General features: G+C 40.9%; 1 protein-coding gene across 1 annotated transcript; it reads left to right on the top strand.

Moving 5' to 3' along the window:
- Window positions 1-241: 241 nt before the first annotated feature.
- On the top strand, window positions 242-17,775 carry LOC115202828 (zinc transporter ZIP1). Its single transcript, XM_029766881.1, has 4 exons — window positions 242-695; window positions 5,760-5,890; window positions 7,009-7,323; window positions 15,833-17,775. Exons 1-4 carry the CDS (start codon window positions 581-583, stop codon window positions 16,184-16,186), a joined length of 915 nt encoding a protein of 304 aa, XP_029622741.1. The 5' UTR covers window positions 242-580; the 3' UTR covers window positions 16,187-17,775.
- Window positions 17,776-21,956: the final 4,181 nt, after the last annotated feature.

Genomic DNA, 21,956 nt, shown 5'->3' on the forward strand with positions numbered 1-21,956 from the left:
TGACTGCAGCAGCACGGGTTCGACGAGCCAAACCCAATGAATATAGTTGGTCACGAATGTTTGATCTTGAACAGAACGTACAACATCAATCAACATGTCTCAATCAAAATTGTACAGAAAAGAGTGGGAGTCTGTACCTGAACAAAATCATATTTTTTGCCGAGATGGCCAGTCAACTCGAGTAGCGTTATTGTGTATTCCACGTAATGACGCAGTTTTACGTTCTCACGCAATGCCATCACAACGTCATTTAGCAACTTTTAGCAACAAATCAACCTGCCTCTAACCACTTATCCTGAAAATGTGTTTGCAACACTGGTCAGAAGATTACTAGCGCAAAGTCCTCCAACAACTTGCAGGACAGTGTAAACATGTATCTAGCAGGCGCATAATTAGCTTCTGAAATTGCCAGTGTAGCAGGGATCTGAGTTTTCGAATAGCGTAGGTTTTTCAGTAACGCAAACCTGTTCGTATGGCGTATTCATCTCATTGCCTTCACGGTTCGTTTATTTAAATCGCTATTTACTAGGCTTATCCCAAAACAGCCAGTTTTGATTCTGTCCGGTAGTAACAAATCGAGATGGACTACTTGTTACAAGTGAAAATAGGTGCCCTCGTGGGTTTGTTGCTCCTGACGCTATTTTTCGGATTTATTCCTGCTCGGATGAAGTGGTTCAGAGAAACCAGTGGGACAGGTAAGTTTCAGTAGGTAACCTACAAATGATATAATTACTAGCTAACTAGTCTCATGCTGTAACCCCGTATGCAATTACTGTTTCCCACAACAAGCCAGATGGCTCGTTGCGTCCTTTTCCTTCATCAACCAAACCTAAACTATTCGGTTTCAACGCTTCCCGTCAACAAGATACATATCTACCATCTATAAGAATAAATACTTACGATTCGTGTTAGATGTGTACTACGCTATCAAATAAGCGTTTAAAACACGTTTTGACCCAGGGTGTCCCATTTTCCGCCTGTGTGGGCTGCCATGTAGTCCATTCTCGGTCACGTGAGTAAAATACCAGGTAATCTCCCACTTTTTTACTGGCGGGAATTGAAAAACGTGTTTTAAACGCTTATTCGATAGCGAAGGAAACATTCAACCTGACGCATCTTAAGTATTGTTCCTAGATATATTGGATATGCCTCTGCTGCGAACGTTATTTTGGTGAAACTGAATAGTTTAGTTTTGGTTGATCGGCAGATAGCCTAGAGCGTTGGGCCAGTAACCGAAAGGTTGCTGAATCGAATCCCCGTTCTGCCACTGACCAAGGCAGTTAACTCACTGTTCCCCAGTCGGCCGTCATTGTAAATAAAAATGTGTTCTTAACGGACATGCCTAGGAGGATAAAGGATAAATAAAAAATCAATGGATGCCAGCCTACGGAGCTTCATAACCAGTCATCTGTAAACAATGGCTAGTTGCGTGTTGAAGCAAGTGTTTGCCAAATCCAATCAGTGGATTTGTTTCTTCCATTTCTTCCATAACCGCCAAATGACAATTTATCAAATAAAATCAAATGTTATTTGTCACATGCACTGATTACAACGGGTGTAGACCCTACAGTGTAATGCTTACTTATAAGCCCTTAACCAACAATGCCGTTTTAAGAAAAATAAGTGTTAAAGTATTTACTAAATAAACTGAACCAAAAAATGAAAATAGGAAAGTAACGCAATTTAAAGAGCAACCCTAAAACAACAGCAACGAGGCTATATACAGGGGGTACCTGTACAATTTACATTCCAATCAAATGTTATTCATTAATTCATAATTTTTAGTAATCTACAAAAGATGGAGCCTAAATCAGAGCTTTAAGGATTTTTTTTTTTTTAAATTATTATTATTTATCCACTCTGGATTAGTTTGATTGGCTAATTGTAATACAAACCTTTGATTTTTAGCACATAGGTCTACCTTTAAAAGAGATGCCTCTAAAATAGCTGTGCATAGCTTACCGTGAGTTGGAGCCGAAATAATAATTTTACAATCGTGAACACAAACTGTTACTTTTTTTGTTTTGTTCCAGTTTCCACCAGCAAAATAATGTTATGAACTGGTTCGAGTTCTTTCTGTTCCATAAAAAGTTTGCTCCTGGTGATGCGTTGGGCAGACCGCACCACCCTCTGGAGAGCCCTGCGGTTGCGGGTGGTGCAGTTGCCGTACCAGGCGGTGATACAGCCCGACAGGATGCTCTCAATTGTGCATCTGTAAAAGTTTGAGGGTCTTAGGGGCCTAGACACATTTCTTCAGCCCCCTGACGTTGAAGAGGCGCTGTTGTGCCTTCACCACACTGTCTTGAAGAGTTCTTTTTTTACGAGCCCTTAACCCACAATGCAGAGTTATAATTTTTATTTAAAAAATGGATGAAAATAAAAATAGTAACACAATGAGGCTATATACAAGGGTTACCAGTACCGAGTTAGTCTATTTAGGAAACAACATTACTTATTCTAAATAGACAACAATGTAATATGTTTTTTTAAGGGCTCATAAGTAAGCACATTTTTTATTTGTCGAATATGACAAACATTTATTTGACATAACATTGTAACCAGTTCACAGACTTTTAAAATAACAGTTCTGTTCCAGAACAGTATTGATCACTTTAATTATCAGTACTGGTTCTGTTCCTCAATTTTTTTTGTTCTTTTACAGTTTTTGCTTTTTCCTGAACAAGTTCCAACCCCTGTAGGTAACAATGGTGTTCTCAAAATGATCTTATTTTGCTTGAGAAGTGTGCGATGTATTATAAACTGGGTGGTTTGCGCTCTGAATGCTGATTGGCTGACAGCCATGCTATATCAGACCGTATGTTATGGGTATGACACAACCATTTATTTTCCCTGCTCTAATTACGTTGGTAACCAGTTTATAATAGCAATAAGGCACCTCTGGGGTTTGTGATATATGGCCAATATACCACGGCTAAGGGCTACGCGTTGCGTAGTGCCTAAGAACAGTCCTCTGGTATGTTGGCCATAAACCACACCCCCTTGGGATTTATTGCTTAATTATCCTATTTGCATAATTGATTTAGGCCTAGATTAGCAAATTTACTTAATTGATTTCTTATGATGAGAAATCATTGAGTCTCCTCCAAGGAGACGGACGAGAGCAGTGGTATTCAAACTTTTTCAGCGGGGAACCCATTATTTTCTGCCAGAATTTCTGGGGACCCCATTTATTATTATTGTTTACTAGAATTTCTCCCAACCTTACCCCACCCAAAAATCGGTAAATTTAGATTTACATCAACAAATAACCTTAAAAATCTAAAGAAACCAATAAATACATTTACAACATTTTTATTTTCTGGTCTTAACATTTGTACATTGTCCCATACAATAATCTGTACTCCTAAAAATACAGTTACTGGTGACCCCAGTGCAGTTCTCCAGGGCCGCTAGCTTTGAATACAGCACAGGAAAAAAAAAAAAAGTATGATATGTATGAAATTGTATGAAATGTATGCATTCACTACTGTAATTCGCTCTGGATAAGAGCGTCTGCTAAATGACTAAAATGTAATGTAAATGAATACCACTGGACTAGAGTCACCTGACAGGGATAAAGCCCCTTAATTAAGATGGCACATTCCAGTGAACACTCAACCCACAGACCTTCAGTGGAATCGAAACAAAAGCTGAGGTGCGTTCAGTTTGCTACGTTGCGGAAGGGTTTGTACTGAATGACACGTTTCCCCAAAACCTTCTTGAACAGACTGGAGCACGTTTGCTCCCGTTTGGTGGGTGTGGCTTGAAGCAATGAGTGGCGTATTTAAAGGGAAGTGGCCAAGCTGACAGGATTCCCCAAGCCATAACACAACCCCTCCCTGTTTTTCAACTGAGGTGCATTCAGTTCACTTGAATGTTTGATACGTTGCAGAAAAGTTTACTGAATGACACGTTTCCCCAAAACGTTCTTCAACAAACTTTGAGGTCTGTTTTGGTAGGTGTGGCTTGACGCAATGAGAGATGCATTTAAAGGACAGTGGCCATGTGGGCCATGCTGACAGCGTTCACAAACCAAACCCTCCCCATTTTTCAACTGGTCGTTCAGTACAGCACCATTTCCGTTCAATTGAACGTTCCAGAAAGTTTAAAAAAAGACTGAACTCAGCCCTGCTTAGGGTCAGGGGTAAATGTATTAGTGCAAACCGTAACTTTTTGCAACGGAAACTAGTAATAATACATGTCATTTGTAGACAGAAATCAAACCTCTTAACATTGAGCAACCATTTAAAAAAATTAAAAAAATGTTTTGTTATTGGATAAGTTCAGTTTGGTCCCTCCCAGTTTCAGCCTATTTGCCTCAGTTTGGTTATTAGTGAATATACCCCTGCTTTTAACTTTCTCTTTAGGCCCAGCAGTCTCTGTATGTCCGACTGCCAATATATATATTATACACTATGACTCAGGGCATTACTAAAACAATGAAGGACCATAACATTTACTGGGATTAGAGACTGTTTGTTTGTTTAATGTGTGCCTAAATTGTATGGGCCATTACTATCCCTTCAGCCACATATTAAGACAGTTTTTGTTTTGCAATGGCTGATTTGCTGATGAGTTGTTTTCATTTCTGTGTTTGTGCAATGGTGCTCAATACTTCCTTCAGGTCTCTGCAAGATGATTATCTCTGTTGCTTCTCTTTTTTTCCTAAGCAGAGGGTGACATTAGGAGCTATCATGGCTGTTTCATTTCAGTGCTCCCAGAGTGTTTGATTGCACTTCTTGATCACTTCCATTTTTTTTTTTTTTTTTTTAATCAGTTAGTGGTATCTCCATAAGGTGTCTCTTTTCTGACTGGTTAACAGCTGATTTAGACCCATAAGTCAGATAAAATGATCAGTCATCAGATAATCACACATTATTCATATCACAGCTTATGTCACATTAACTGAAAGAAATCCATAGTTTCCTTGATTCACAACTTAAGTTAAACAGACAACTTCAGTCAGGTAGCCATTAACCAATCCTTTGAACGGGTTAGGCAACTCCAGTGTCTACTTCCGTCTTATCTACCTTTGCTGCTGAAGTAGGGCATTGTCAACAAAAAGGAGTAATGTAGAGATGTACATGTCTCAAGCTAAGTCCAGCCAACCGTTTGATAAAGGATGCAGTGATCAACTGTAACCTGTAACAAAACAGAGGGCACTATGGTAGATGGCATCCGAAGGTTTAAGAGTAGTAGCAGCTGCTCTTTGATAGAATGTCACCATAATCAAGAACAGATAAAAAGGTTGACTGAATAATCTGCTTCCTACTGTAGAAAATGCCAACTTTTTAAATCTTAGCTTCTTAACCAGCTCATCTGTTTTTTATTTTAAACGTCAAACCCATATCAATCCAAATGCCTATTTATATGTGGGAACACATTCGATTGGAGAACTGTTTGAGTGAACATGTAGTTCATCTGAAAAATTGAGTTTGAATACTTATTGACTCAACATTTCAGCTTTTAATTGATAAAGTTGTAAAAATGTCAATCGATTTTAAATTCAGACTAACATTTTTTGGGGGAAGAAGTCAAGGGGTGTGAATACTTTCTGAAGGCACTGTATATGGCTAGGGTCAGGTTTTTTGTATTTATTATTCTAACCCCACCATGTGACCTGAATAGGAAGAGCTCTGGGTTCATTAACAGTTCATTTGATCAGGGCCCAAAGTTGTTCCTGGTCAGGTCACATGGTCAGGGAAGACAGACCCTGGGGTTATGTTGAGCATTAAACAGTAGCGTTTTGTATCATGTAGATACCCATCGGGTGGTCTTGAGTTTCATCAGCTGTTTTGCCGGAGGCGTCTTCCTGGCTGCCTGTCTATTGGACATCATCCCAGACTATCTGTCAGACATGAATGCTGAGCTGGCCGCACGGAGGGTGGACGTAAGTGTATTCTGTCTGTCAGCAACATCACAAAGAATCATTACCTGAACACACTCCCATCCCCTTTGCAAAATGACAAAAGCTATATGACTATCCATGGCATAAACCAATGTATTAAGAGTTATAATAAATATAAGTCATACTTTTGTTTTATTGTATCTGTAAAACAGTGTTCCCACATGGGGAAATGTGCTAGTTAGTGCAGAAATTATTATCATTAATCCACAGGTTCAATACCTGGTGATGTGTTAAGGACTACTTACTTATGATATACACTACTGTTCAAAAGTTTGGGGTCACTTAGAAATTTGGGATCACTTAGAATGCCAGCATCCTGGAGTTGCCTCTTCACTGTTGACGTTGAGACTGGTGTTTTGCGGGTACTATTTAATGAAGCTGCCAGTTGAGGACTTGAGGCGTCAGTTTTTCAAACTAGGCACTCTAATGTACTTGTCCTCTTGCTCAGTTGTGCACCGGGGCCTCCCACTCTTTTATTCTGGTTAGAACCAGTGTGCGCTATTCTCTGAAGGGAGTAGGACACAGCGTTTCTTGGTAATTTCTTGCATGGAATAACTTCAATTCTCAGAACAAGAAGAGACTGATGAGTTTCAGAAGAAAGTTCTTTGTTTCTGGCCATTTTGAGCCTGTAATCGAACCCGCTGATGCTCCAGATACTCAACTAGTCTAAAGAAGGCCAGTTTTATTGCTTCTTTAATCAGAACAACAGTTTTCAGCTGTGCTAACATAATTGCAAAAGGGTTTTTAATGATCAGTTGGCCTTTTTAAAATTATAAACTTGGATTAGCTAACAAAATGTGCCATTGGAACACAGGAGTGATGGTTGCTGATAATGGGCCTCTGTATGCCTATGTAGATATTCCATAAAAAATCTGCCGTTTCCAGCAACAATAGTCATTTACGACATTAACAATGTCTACTCTGTATTTATGATCAATTTGGTGTTATTTTAATGGACAGAATGTGCTTTTCTTTCAAAAACAAGGTTGTTTCTAAGTGACCGCAAACTTTTGAACGTGTGTGTGTATATATCCCTTATCCTTGGTGTTTATTTAAACAGAACTCCTACTTTTGGTTGTTTTCACCTCTATCTCAAACAGACCAGCTTCCCCCTCCCGGAGTTCATCATGGCTGCAGGCTTCTTCACTGTGCTCATTGTGGAGAGGATTGTTCTGAACTGCAGACAAGATGCCATGCGAGGGTCAGACCAGGAGAGAGCACCTCTGATGCGAGCCAAAGGGCACAGCCATGGGCAGGGGAAAGCCGCGTCCACCGACCTGGAGGATAGTGCCCACCACGTCCACGTGGACCTCCAGGCCCACTCCTCCTTTCGCTCGTTCATGCTCTTTTTCTCACTCTCCCTCCATTCTGTGTTTGAGGGCCTGGCCATCGGGCTGCAGACCACAGACTCAAAGGTAGGTGCTGGAGAGCGATCTGTACTTAAATTGCGCAATAGGTCCATTAGTTTTAGCTTGCCCGGGGAACATATTAGACCATTTTGTTGGTCATAAAAGTGAAATCTCTGCCCACCTGTGGCACTGGGTCAGCTAAAACAAATGCACCCATACATTGCAAATGCATGCCACTTCTTTTCAAGTGTATTTTCAAATGCATTCCAATAATATTCAACTACTTTTTTCTTCAAATGAAAATACAATTTGTATTATTTATACTGAACAGAAATATAAATGCAACAATTTAAAAGATTGTACTGTTTTACAGGAAATCAGTCAATTGAAATGCATTCATAAGGCCCTAATCTATGGATTTCACATGACTGGGTGTATGTATATGTATGTATGTATATATATCTCTGTTAGTCACAAGGTAGGAGCATGGATCAGAAAACCAGTCAGTATTGGTGTGATCACCATTTGCCTCATGCAGCGTGACATCTCCTTCGAATAGAGTTGATCCAGCAGTTGATTGTGGAATGTTGTCCCTCTTCAATGGCTGTGTGAAGTTTCTGGGTAGTGGTGGAAACTGGAATATGCTGTCGTACATGTCGATCTAGAGCATCCAAAATATGCTCAATGGGTGACATGTCTGGTGAGTATTCAGGCCATGTAAGAACTGGGACATTTTCAGCTTCCAAGAATTGTGTACAGATCTTGCAACATGGGGCCGTGGATTATCATGCTGAAACAGGAAGTGATGGCGGGCTTATGAATGGCATGACAATGGGCCTCACAATCTCGTCATGGTATGCATCTCTGTGCTTTCAAATTGCCATGGATAAAATGCAATTCTGTATATTGTCCATAGCTTATGCCTGTCCATACCATAACCCCACCGCCACCCTGGGGCACTCTGTTCACAACGTTGACATCAGCAAACCGCTCGCCCACACAACGCCATACAAGTGGTCTGCGGTTGTGAGGCCGGTTGGACGTACTGACAAATTCTGCTCTGGTGGACATTCCCGCAGTCAGCATGCCAATTGCACGCTCCCTCAACTTGAGACATCAGTGGCATTGTGTTGTGACAAAACTGCGCATTTTAGAGTGGCCTTTGTTGTCCCCAGCACAAGGTGCACCTGTGTAATGATCATGCTGTTTAATCAGCTTCTTGATATACCACACCTGGTAAATTGATGGATTATCTTGACAAAGGAGAAATGCTCACTAACAGGGATGTAAACAAATTTGAGAGAAATACGTTTTTTTCTGGGATCTTTTATTTCACCGCATGAAACATGTTGTGTTTTTATATTTTTGTCAAAGACATGTCAAAGAGCTCTGGATAAGTTATTCCCTGTGCTTCCTACTAATGCTTTTTTTCCCTTCTCTGTTGTTCACCCCTCTGCTCTGTGTACACATGCTGCTTTTCCTTCAGAAAAGCCTGCATCAAAACTTTATTCATTTGCACAGTTTCTCTCGTTCGCTTGTAAATGTCCACACTCACTGAAAATGACATTCGGTAGCTACTAGCTATGCTTGTATAACTTTGAGCTGGGTTTGCCTGTCTTTGCTATTCGTAAGATTAGTTTGAGATATTGCTACTAGTTTGTGCAAATTTTGTTAGTGTTCTGGTAGAGGCTAAATGGGCTTTTCTTGCATTTAGCGCCCCTTGTGGGCTATGCCAGTAATACCGTAAATCATAGGATGTGAGAAGGATGGTATGATGCTATGAAAATCTGGATACCACTTAAGTTTAGTAGCTAATATCAGGCTAGGGTGACCGCTAAAGCACATGTATTGCTTTTGTAGTCCAATAAAAACAGACTGATTCTAAACACTCCCAAGTCCCAACTTCGGCAGACATGTTTCAAATTCTTGCTGTCATTTCTAGCCACAAGCATAATCTAGCTAGCTGGGTAGGGCTCATTATGACGGCTGACTGAACCAAATCCGTTTGTCCCCACTCAACTCTCGCTGCGTGACATGTGTCATCAATTTTGTGCACCAGGCATGTCCTTATAGCCACAGATGATCTATTATATTGACCAGATGCTCAAGTGGCCGCTCTAACAATGAGAATACATGTCTTCAAAGATTGAAGGCAGTTGGAGGAGGCAAGATCAGGTGGGACCATTCCAGTGGTGATTTTAGCATGTAAATCTTGGTGGGGCAAAAAAAAAAGTAAAATGCATGCCAGCAAAGCCACTACACAACACTAAATAATACATCAGTTGCACTATCACTGTGACAAACGGTGCCCACAAACTGTTAGGCCCTACATAAAGCTGTCCCAACACCTTACCACTGCTAAACCTGGCTTTCAGTGAAGCCTTGTCTGGCAGCGAAACAGTTCATTCAGCCTCATTTACTGCCTTTAAAAAAAACAGTTGATATGGCAGACTTGCTTAAACAAATGTGGTTTCTGCTGACAATTGAGATGTACAAATTATGGCATAAGGGGGCGACAAGCGGGTGAGGGGCAATCCATCATTTCGATTAAGACAGTAATGAGTAAGCGACGACGGACGTTGTCAATAACTATTTGTTCAGCACTTTTGAAATGTACAGCGACAGAATTCAGAACATGGGCCGTTCTTACAGTGTCCTCCCTGTACCGGTCAGAACCATAGGATAAATAAATTGGGCATATAAACAGACGACGAAAGCTTTTACAATATTCGACGATTACATTTCTCTACAACAGGTTATAGGCTTTGTGCACCACCAAGTTAGAACAGTAGGTGAAATTTAAGAGGTGACAATAGATAATTATTAGGGTGAGGCACATTGAACGCTGTTTAGGTCTTTGCGTGTCAAAAAAGATGCACGTCATATAACACTATTTGACACATTAAGCTTTTAATTTGTCAAATAACACAATTCTATTATAGAATGTTGTGTGTGCTGAATTTGCACATGCAAGCCAAGCGCCACCACTAACGTTATGTGTTTACAATACTGCGTTGGTGAAAATAGACAATTATTTGGCTACTAGCAGCTTACTACACAACATAGTTAATATTACTTTCTTAACTACTGTATAGGTTTCAACCTTGCATATTACATCATTTAAGCAGCAGCATACAATACATTTTTGGACTCACCTTGTGAAGTAGGTGTAGCGGTCCTTTGTGGGCAAATGTCATCAAAGTCGGGTATTCTCTGGATTTATGGTGGGAACTCGGGGAAAAAAACAGCCACTCCATTGAATAGCAGGCTAACGTTAGTGGTTTCTTTACAACGCTTGCAGTTAGCCACTGATTCCTTCCAAACGACTGATTGTTGAATTTGCGATTTCCAACTTGTTATGTACAATGGCCGATGGGCACCGATACGTTTTATCTATAATTTCTCTTCATATGACAAGGATTTTCCAGTAGATTGTCGACTTGATGATAACTGATGACTGCTAGCTAAGGTAAGATGTTGACATGATCAGTCAATCAAAGCTACTGTAGATAGAATGACATCATATCACATATCTGTGGCCAATGACCTTGAGCCTTCTTGGATGGGCACTTCTAATATAACTCTATGGCAGAACCCAAGGGGCTAACATTTTTTAGCTCTAATCTTAGAATTGGGGATGACGTACTGTCCCATGACTGACAGAAAACTGAGCCAGTCATGACAACTGAGCCAATCAGGTGCATCACTCTATTTTCTGCTGGCTTACTCCACCACCACAGAAAGCACTTTAGCTAGGCTGAAACACCTGTGTTTTGGAGCTGCTTTACTCAAGAAAGCAAAAAATAGACCGTGTTTGTATGTGGCTTTATTAACTCAATGCCTTTTTTCCCCCTTTTTTTAACATTGTTTGCAAACTGATATGTGATACATTAATGCCAAAATAACAAGCAAAACAGGCAAGCCCACCCCAAAAATATGTATTTTGATAGGTAAAAATGAAATTAAGTGTGGTGCTCAAAACAGGTGGGGCTCTGCCCTAGAATTGCAGGAAATTAGCTTTAAAATGGCAATTCTCTCAGCCTCATGGCATGATGTGAACAAAAGCATAAGATGAGGTATAAAAACAGCAAAAGCAGCTGCTCTTTCTGGGGACTAAACACATTTTGATATGGAGAGGCACACGCCTGTCTATATAAGGTCTCACAGTTGACAGTGCATGTCAGAGCAAAAACCAAGCCATGGGGTCGAAGGAATTGTCTGAGACCGGATTGTGTCAAGGCACAGATCTGGGGAAGGGTAGCAAAAAATGTCTGTAGCATTGAAGGTCCCCAAGAACAGTGGCCTCAATCATTCTTAAATGGAAGATGTTTGGAACCACCAAGACTCTTCCTAGAGCTGGCCACCCGGCCAAACTGAGCAGTCGGGTAGCAGGGCCTTGGTCAGGGAGGTGACAAACAGCCCGATGGTCACTCTGACAGAGCTCTAGAGTTCCTCTGTGGAGTTGGGAGAGCCTTCCAGAAGGACAACCATTTCTGCAGCACTCCACCATTCAGGCCTTTATGGTAGTGGCCAGATGGAAGCCACTCCTCAATAAAAGGCACATGACAGCCCGCTTGGAGTTTGCCAAAAGGCGCCTAAAGACTCTCAGACCATGAGAAACAAGATTCTCTGGTCTCATGAAACCAAGATTGAACTCTTTGGCCTGAATGCCAAGCATCAGGTCTGGAGGAAACCTGGCACCATCCCTACGGTGAAGCATGGTGGTGGCAGCGTCATGCTGTGGGGATGTTATTCAGCGGCAGGGACTGGGAGACTAGTCAGGATTGAGGTAAAGCTGAACGGAGTAGAGTTTCTTGAGGAAAACCTGCTCCAGAGCGCTCAGGACCTCAGACTGGGGCGAAGGTTCACCTTCCAACAGGACAGCGACCCTAAGCACACTGCCAAGACAATGCAGGCGTGGCTCCGGGAAGACAAGTCTCTGAATGTCCAGCCAGAGCCTGGACTTGAACCTGATGAAACATCTCTGGAGAGACCTGAAAATATCTACAGCATCACTCCCCATCCAACCTGACAGCGCTTGAGAGGATCTGCAGAGAAGAATGGGAGAAACTCTCCAAATAAAGGTGTGCCAATCATGTAGCATCATACCCAAGAAGACTCGCTGCTGTAATCGCTGCCTAAGGTGCAACAAAGTACTGAGGAAAGGGTTCGAATACTTATGTAAATATATTAGCAACATTTTCAAGTTCTGTTTTTGCTTTGTCATTATGGGGTATTGTGTGTAGCTTGAGGGGGGAAAAAAATAAAATCTATTTTAGAATAAGGCTGTAATGTAACAATGTGTAAAAAAATATATATATATTTAAAATAAAATAAATTTAAGTAAAGGGGTCTGAATACTTTCCCGAAGGCAGTTTATATAAAGTGATCTGTGCATTTGAATAAATGCACCCATTTCACTTTTTCATGTCGAAAACGAATGACCACTGCTGCACATGCTGCCACTGTTTCCAACAGATTAGATTTGACTATTTAGAACGAGCAGCCTGCTCACGAACGAACGAGTGCACCATAGAGAACACAACAAGCATGTAATAAGTGAAAATACATTATCTAACTACCGGTAGTTTCTTTTGAAGATGTCCAAATGCACAGATACATTTGTTTAACTGCATAAATACACCTATATCATGCTTTGAAGTCCGTAGCGCAATTCAGACAGCTGACAGAGGATTTTTTGTAAAGAATGTTTATTTTAATTGACTGTTCTGTATCTTAATGTGTATATTGTCTATATTTATGTTGATCTATACTTGCCTGTTTTTGTATTGTGCCGGGCTCATTTGTAAAAGAGACTAGTCTCAATATGACTTCCCTGTTGAAATAAAGGTAAATAATAATAAAAACTAGAGATGACTAATGTCACAAAACATGATACGCTAGCCAGAACTTTCATTCTGAAATAACTTCATATTTACAAGTTATTCAGATATAGGTTTATATAGGCTTTAGGATGTTAACACCTAAAGTGATTAAATCATTAGGTTTATTCAAATATGTCCAAAAAAATCGAGAATAGTGTCAAAAACAATAGTCCAAACCCCATGTCTACAATTTTGAAACCCCAATTTACTCTGAGAATTTAGCATGTTTTGGAGTGAATGGAATATCAAGTGGTCACTCGTCAATAGAACTCTGTGGCACTGCTCCGCGGCAGAACGGCGCAAACTTCGAATGTCAACTGACAAGCTAGCTAGTGGCTGCAGGTTCGTGAGTGAAAAACATCGTCTTTTTCTAAATTAAATCCGCTAAAGACAACGAAATAGGAATAAACATATACACTACCGTTCTAAAGTTTGGGGTCAGTTTGAAATTCTTGTTTTTTTTGTCCATTTTAAAATATCAAATTGATCAGAAATAGTGTAGACATTAATGTTGTAAATGACTATTGTAGCTGGAAACGGCTGTTTTTTTTTATTGAATATCTGCAGAGGCCCATTATCAGCAACCATCACTCCTGTGTTCAATGGCATGTTTGTGTTAGCTAATCCAAGTTTAGAATTTTAAAAGGCTAATTGATCATTCGAAAACCCTTTTGCAATTATGTTAGTACAGCTGAAAACTTCTGATTTAAAGAAGCAATAAACCTGGCCTTTAGACTAGTTGAGTATCTGGAGCATCAGTGTTTGGGGGTTCGATTACAGGCTCAAAATGGCCAGAAACAAAGAACTTTCTGAAACTCATCAGTCTCTTCTTGTTCTGAGAAATGAACCCATTCCATGTGAGAAATTGCCAAGAAACTGAAGATCTCATTATGCAGGTTGCTGCCATATGATTGGCTTCACATTTGTCTCCAGTGATTTTTAATTTTTTTTAAATCTAAAAATATCTAGTTTACAATTCCCCAAAAAGTTACTTATTTACCTAGAATTTATCAAAAGCTCTTATCAAGTTGTACATTGAGAATTGTTATTTCTATCGGGGGGGGAAATTAAGTACGTGTTTCTAACTTGTGCTTTTCATGTGATGTGCTCTTGGACTTTATCTTCATAGTTCTCCTTTTCACTGTATTGTCCTTTGTTGGTTTTCAGGGAAGTCTCTTTCCATCACAAAAGCAGTGTGGTTTTGTGAAGGTTTGCCGTGCTTAGGAGGAAGCCCTAGGAAAATTCTTTCCAATCACCCGTAGTGTCAGGAGGTTTAGAAGCAGAGGGAAGTGAGACCCATGCATGATTTCCATGCACTTTCTCTCGCATCCTTAGTATAAAATCACTCACACACCATGCACCAAGTCAGTGGATTCTAATGACAAGATCCTGAGATATTTTACTAAACTCAGCAAAAAAAAACGTCCTCACTGTCAACTGCGTTTATTTTCAGCAAACTTAACATGTGTAAATATTTGTATGAACATAACAGGATTCAACAACTGAGACATAAACTGAACAAGTTCCACAGACATGTGACTAACAAATTGAATGTGTCCCTGAACAAAGGGGGGGGTCAAAAGTAAGTCAGTATCTGGTGTGGCCACCAGCTGCATTAAGTACTGCTGTGCATCTCTTCCTCATGGACTGCACCAGATTTGCCAGTTCTTGCTGTGAGGTGTTACCCCACTCTTCCACCAAGGCACCTGCAAGTTCCTGGACATTTCTGGGGGGAATGGCCCTCACCGATCCAACAGGTCCCAGATGTGCTCAATGGGATTGAGATCCGGGCTCTTAGCTGACCATGGCAGAACACTGACATTCCTGTCTTTCAGGAAATCACGCACAGAACGAGCAGTATGGCTGGTGGCATTGTCATCCTGGAGGGTCATGTCAGGATGAGCCTGCAGGAAGGGTATCACATGAGGGAGGATGATGTCTTCCCTGTAATGCACAGCGTTGAGTTTGCCTGCAATGACAACAAGCTCAGTCTGATAAGGCTGTGACACACTGCCCCAGACCATGACGGACCCTCCACCTCCAAATCGATCCCGCTCCAGGATACAGGCCTCAGTGTAACGCTCATTCCTTCGACGATAAACGTGATTCTGACCGTCACCCCCGGTGAGACAAAACCGTAACTCGTCAGTGAAGAGCACTTTTTGCCAGTCCTGTCTGGTCCAGCGATGGTGGGTTTGTGCCCATAGATAACGTTGATGCCGGTGAGGACCTGCCTTACAACAGGCCTACATGCCCTCAGTCCAGCCTCTCTCAGGCTATTGCGGACAGCCTGAGCACTGATGGAGGGATTGTGCGTTCCTGATGTAACTCGGGCAGTTGTTGTTGCCATCCTGTAGCTGTCCTGCAGGTGTGATGTTCGGCTGTACCGATCCTGTGCAGGTTTTGTTACACGTGGTCTGCCACTGCGAGGATGATCAGCTGTCCATCCTGTCTCCCTGTAGCGCTGTCTTAGGCATCTCACAGTACGGACATTGCAATTTATTGCCCTGGCCACATCTGCAGTCCTCATGCCTCCTTGATTTATTTAAGCTAACCTGTTTTTATCGACTTCAAAGAATTATAAATGACGTGTAATTTATACAGCTTTCTTCATCTTACTGCAATGAGGAAAAGGAAGTAGGAGAGGAATTTTACCTAATTTAATCTAGTTTTCTCTCCATCCTATCCAGGTATTAGAGATCTGCATTGCCATTGTGGTCCACAAGAGCATCATCGTGTTCAGCCTATCGGTGAAGCTGGTGCAAAGCGAAGTCCCGCCCATGTGGGTTGCGGCCTACGTGGGCGTCTTCGCCATGATGTCTCCACTGGGCATTGCAGTGGGCATCGGGGTTATCGAGGCCCAGCTGGCGGCAGGCGTTCTGATCCAGGCCATCCTGGAGGGGCTGGCGGCCGGGACCTTTATTTACATCACCTTCATGGAGATCCTGCCTCACGAGCTGAACTCCCCGGAGAACCAGCTGCTCAAGGTGTTCTTCATTCTGCTAGGCTTCAGCGTCATGGCGGGCCTCACCTTCCTGGGTTGAGAGCATGTCACCCACTGGGGCAACTGACCTAGCAGGAATATAGGTGTGGCTGATATGAGTCATGGGACTTGATGTTGTGTACTAGGGTCGCCATGAGGGGAGGTGTCTCAGGGAGACGGCCAACATTAAAAAACGGTACGGTTTTACTGCAGGGTGTGTGCAGGGGAGATTACTGTGCCTGTGTCTGGCTGCGCCCGTGTGCCACTTTTTTATTTGAGGGTCACAGCTGTTCTTACTCAGTATTTTTGTTTTTAATGTTGTGATACTCATTGTTTTTTTTATATATACTGCTTTTAGCATAGATTTTAAGTTCACAGCCAAGGATGGTAAGACAGTCTTAAATTTAAGGACTTTTAATGATTTCAAATAGATTATATTTAGTTGGGTTCTACTTCTTAATTTGATTGTTTTAGCACTGGGAAAATAAGTACACAATGTGGCAATATTGGTTGTTTTTATTCTGTGGCATACATACCAGTGGTTCTTATTATATTCTTCAACAATTACTGTTTGTAGTCTTTTTCACAACTGAGGATCACTGAAAAAAAAGAGCTGTTCAAACTGACATGATTGCCTGGTCTCTTTGGCAAATGACAGGTGTGACAAGGAGTGGAATGTTAGCTAAAAAGATGCGTACTCAGACTAACATCTCTTAATAGTCAAATTAATCTGTTGCATCAATATCTCATTATGTATACAGGTTAAAATGTCAATTGCGTCATGATTACACTTTTGGATGTGAGCACTATTTTGCAGCCTCCACAGTTAAGTTGAAGTATTAAATGTTTTATCGCTTGTGGAACAAATTGTTTTCACCTTGAACTATACTATGCCTTACAAATGAGTAAAGCTGTTTTATATTATCAAACAGCAGATAGCTGCAATAAAATGTGTTTTACAGGGTCAGCCATAGTAGTATGGTGCCCCTGGAGCAAATTAGGATTAAGTGCCTTGCGCAAGGGCACATCGACAGATGTTTCACCTTGTTGAATAATATGCAAAGAGAAAACATTGTGACCAACATTTTACAGTATTTCTTTTTTTAAGACATTGCATGGAATCTCACAATATTGTCTGAGAAATCAACAGATGTGTTAAATGTACATCAATGATAAATGTCAACAATGTATTATTTTACATGTGAGATACTTGGATGGAGAGACACTTGTGTTAAAACACCATCTTGGTATATGTAGTTTTTACCTCATCACTTTTTGCGTGGAGGCATCATTCCTTTCGTAATCGACATGATGCAATCGAGAGAGTGTATTGTCACTGCCACATCACGAGTTTGATACAGAGCAATAGTCTGATTACTTTTGAGAGACCATAATATTTAAAGAGAGATTATGAAGTTATTTTAAGAGGTTAAGTTCAACTAAAGCATGTGTTTTCCTGACTCTGTTCCTCATTGTGTTGATAGTTTCCATACCCCAGCCATGAGTCATGTTTCTATTGTGTTAACAAGGCTTCAAGTTTATAACAACACTATCACAAGTGACCCTCAGCTTCCTCTTACTCCTCCAATCTCCTCTGACACTGTTGCAGTAAAATAATGATTAAACAAGTTGACTATGATTTTGTTTAAAGTGTGTCTATTGTGTATGCTTTTGGAACATGCACTCTCATAATGATTACTAAGAGAAGCATGGGGTTTTATTTTTAGTAGGTGGGCAGGCTGGCAGAATTGAGATTCAGTGATCGTCAGCTTGTGACTTGTGTCGTGAAATAACTGGATGGTCTAAGGCTGCGTTTACACAGGCAGCCCAATTCTAATATTTTGCCCAATTATAGGCAAAAGATCTGAATTCGTCTGTAAATGCAGCCTAAATGTCCCCAAACCTGTATAATGTAGCACAGGAGGCTGGTGGCACCTTAATTGGGGAGAACGGGCTTGTGGTAATGGCTGGAGCGAAATTAGTGGAATTGTATCAAACACTTGGTTTTCATGTGTTTGATGCCATTCCATTTGCTCCATATGAGCCGTTCTCCCCTCAGCAGCCTCCTGTGCAGTGTAAGTACACATTGTCACATTACAATTGAAGCAGTTTGTGGGATGAACAATTTCAAACAAACGTTTTGATAATAGTAATAAAATAATGTGAATAACAGCATGATAAAATGGTCATCTTGGGTAATGAGGTTTACAGATTGCATGCATATACAATTTTAAATGTGTAATTTGACATCACAACCAGGTATAAGTTAAGTACTATATATATATAAAACTAGGCAGTTAAGAACACATTTTTATTTACAATGACAGCCTCAGAACAGTGGGTTAACTGCCTTGTTCAGGAGAAGAACAACAGATTTTTACCTTGTCAGCACGGGGAATCGATCTAGCAACCTTTTGGTTACTGGCCCAACGCTCTAACCACTAGGCTACCTGCCACCCAAAATGGCAGGTAGCCTAGTGTAACTGTACTTACATTAGACCTGCCTGTATGTGCCTGTAACTACAATGTTTACTGATTGGATTTATTCTGTATAGTGTAATTTCTAGTGGAGCATTAGCCATAATTTTAATGAGTTGATTAAAAGTCTATGCCTTATTATTGAGCCATTTGTGCCACTAGGTGGGAGTATTGGTTACAGATATCATGTCCACACAGCATCTCCAGCTGTTGGCTTTTGACTTGTACTGCAGAAGCAGAGTGCCTGGGCGTCACCATGCCAAGCCTACTCATCTCCAGACATGCCATGACCATAACATTGTCATTTGCTTTCTTCTTAACTGTCTTTGAACTTTTGGTGCCAACATGGCATCCATGACATTTCCCTGCTCCTTAAAACAAAGTTAAGTTTCCAAATTCTGTATGGCTCTGAGTTGTTTTTCTTCTGGTGAAAGTAATTTTTATTTAATGTCTGAACTTGACCTCAACCCTTTCCCCCCCTGTACATCTCACATGTCATTGACAGGCCATCATCAATGTTTTTGGAATATGTTTATGGGTTGTTTTAACTGAAAGCGTTGTATTCACTAAACCCTAAACCTCAACTAAATCTTGTAATGAATGATGTGGAAATCGGGGTGACTAAAATGCTTGGAGTAACCCTGGATTGTAAACTGTTATGGTCAAAACATGTTGATACAACAGTAGCTAAGATGGGGAGAAGTCTGTCCATAATAAAGCGCTGTTCTGCCTTAACAGCACAATCAACAAGACAGGTCCTACAGACCCTAATTTTGTCGCATCTGGACGTGTGGTAAGTTACCACAAAGAGGGACTTAGGAAAATTACAATTGCTAACATTAATGAAATGCATGTCAATCTCTCATGGCTCAAAATGTAGGAGATTGAATTCATCACTACTTGTTTTTGTAAGAAGTGTTGACAAGTTGAATGCACCGAGCTGTCTGTTTAAACTAGTGGCACACAGCTCGGACACCCATGCATACCCCACCAGAGGTCTCTTCACAATACTATATAGAGCCATGACTACATGGATCTCTATTCCACATCAGGTAACTGATGCAAGCAATAGAATCAGATTTAAAAAACATAATACATCTATTGGAAGAGTAGCTGCTGCCTCCGCAGCTGCTAATGGGGATCCCTAAAAAATACAAATGTGTCTGGGAAACCGACCCATTCTGTGAACAAACAATATACAGTACCAGTTAAAAGTTTGGACACACCTACTCATTCCGGGGTTTTTCTTTATATTTACTATTTTCTAAACTTTGAAAGTTTCTTCAAGTGCAGTCACAAAAACCATCAAGTGCTATGATGAAACTGGCTCAAATGAGAACCGACACAGGAAAGGAAGACCCAGAGTTACCTCTGCTGCAGCCTTCTTGGTAAAATTTCTGCAAAGAAACCAATACTAAAGGACACCAATAAGAAGAAGAGACTTGCTTGGGCCAAGAAACACAAGCAATGGACATTAGACCGGTGGAAATCTGTCCTTTGGTCTGATGAGTCTAAATATGAGATTTTTGGTTCCAACCACCGTGTCTGTGAGACGAGGAGTAGGTAAACAGATGATCTCTGCATGTGTGGTTCCCACCGTGAAACATGGAGGTGGTGTAGGGGTGCTTTGATGGTGACACTGTCTGTGATTTATTTAGAATTCAAGGCACACTTAACCAGCATGGCTACCACAGCATTCTGCAGCGATTTGCCATCCTATCATTTGTTAGACAATGACCCAAAACACACCTCCAGGCTGTGTAAGGGCTATTTGACCCAGAAGGAGAGTGATGGAGTGCTGCATCAGATGACATGGCCTCCACAATCACATGACCTCAACCCAGTTGAGATGGTTTGGGATGAGTTGGACTGCAGAGTGAAGGAAAAGCAGCCAATAAGGGCTCAGAATGTGGGAACTCCTACAAGACTGTTGGAAAAGCATTCCAGGTGAAGCTGGTTGAGAGAATGCCAAGAGTGTGCAAAGATGTCATCAAGGCAAAGGGTGGCTACTTTGAAAAATCTTAAATCTCAAATATTTTTTATTTGTTTAACACTTTTTTGGTTACTACGTTTCCATATGTGTTATTTCATAGTTTAGATGTCTTCACTATTATTCTACAATGTAGAAAATAGTAAAAATAAAGAAAAACTCTTGAATGAGTAGGTGTGTCCAAAATTTTGACTGGCACTGTAGGTCTTAGGCTGTACAGCTCCTGAGAGTATATACAAGGCCCTGTGACGAAATATGTTGGCATTTGTATTATTTCTCTGAATTTAGATACTATAATGATAAGGGCTAAAACATTCCAGTCTCTTTCAAACACGAGTACCTTGAACATCCTTTCAATTTAACCCCTGGCCTGAACCTGCTCCTTTCTTTTCTCTGTTACAAAGTGGTGGCTGATTCTTTATATGGTTTCTCTTACGTTCTCCCCTCGGGTGTAGCTCGTCTGAGGAGGAGACGTAAATGCCTGGGCCTAAACACACCAGGTAACACGGATGAAATGGGAAGAAATGTGGGGTGCAATGGGCGATAAATAAATCAGACCACAACCAGAACTCAATTTTAACCCTCAGGGGATGTTTAGTGAATTATTTAAATAAACAATATAACACACCCATAAATAATCAGTAAGAAACAAAACAACAACAAGGGAAGGTAAGAGAAGGGAATGTTTGGGATCGGGGTCCAAGTAATGAAAATAAACAAAAGGTCCCTCCTCTTCTACACACCTAAACCTTCCTAACACACTCTAAACCCTAACCCACTGTCCTACCTGGTTCCAAGAAAATACAAGGGTGACACCCGCCCGGCTAACCTAGTGTATAAAACAATGGGTTATCTACGTGAGAATGTACACCCATGGGCAGATCTACCTTTTCCCTTCTCCAGGACCTAGGTAGGGTGGAGCGCCTCAGGAGGACAGGCTGAAACACAAACAAAGAAATTAACACAAATAATCAAAAAAAAAATAATAATAATAATAAAATAAAAAAACAAGTGTCCTCTCTCTCTCCCTTCTCTCTTCTCACACGGCAAACAGATATCCTCTCTGTAATCAGCTACAGCCACGCCCCCCATCGTTAGCCGCAACTCAGTACACCTGTAATGCTCAGGACAAACACACTAACAGGGGAAAATGGGGAACAAGAAAAACGTAACACGTAACAGTTTCTTAATGCATAGTCTGACATATTGTCTTCTTGACATTCCTGGTCTCCTTCATAGTGCTTTTCTCTAAACTATACCAGAGGTGAAAACATTCCCAGCCATAGCTGTTCCCGATATCATAGACAGGCACATTGTTGGCCCTACATTTTGTTTGAGGGCCAAAAACGGTGATGATTCATGA

This window comes from Salmo trutta, chromosome 12 (genome assembly GCF_901001165.1).
Source record: "Salmo trutta chromosome 12, fSalTru1.1, whole genome shotgun sequence".
Classification (NCBI taxonomy): domain Eukaryota; kingdom Metazoa; phylum Chordata; class Actinopteri; order Salmoniformes; family Salmonidae; genus Salmo; species Salmo trutta.

What these genes read in the sequence shown, in the direction of transcription:
- LOC115202828 (XM_029766881.1), top strand. Translation starts at nt 581, where the DNA reads ATGGACTACTTGTTACAAGTGAAAATAGGTGCCCTCGTGGGTTTGTTG. An exon ending in TGGCCGCACGGAGGGTGGAC is followed by an intron (nt 5,891 to 7,008) that starts GTAAGTGTATTC and finishes TATCTCAAACAG; the next exon opens with ACCAGCTTCCCCCTCCCGGA. An exon ending in TGCAGACCACAGACTCAAAG is followed by an intron (nt 7,324 to 15,832) that starts GTAGGTGCTGGA and finishes CATCCTATCCAG; the next exon opens with GTATTAGAGATCTGCATTGC.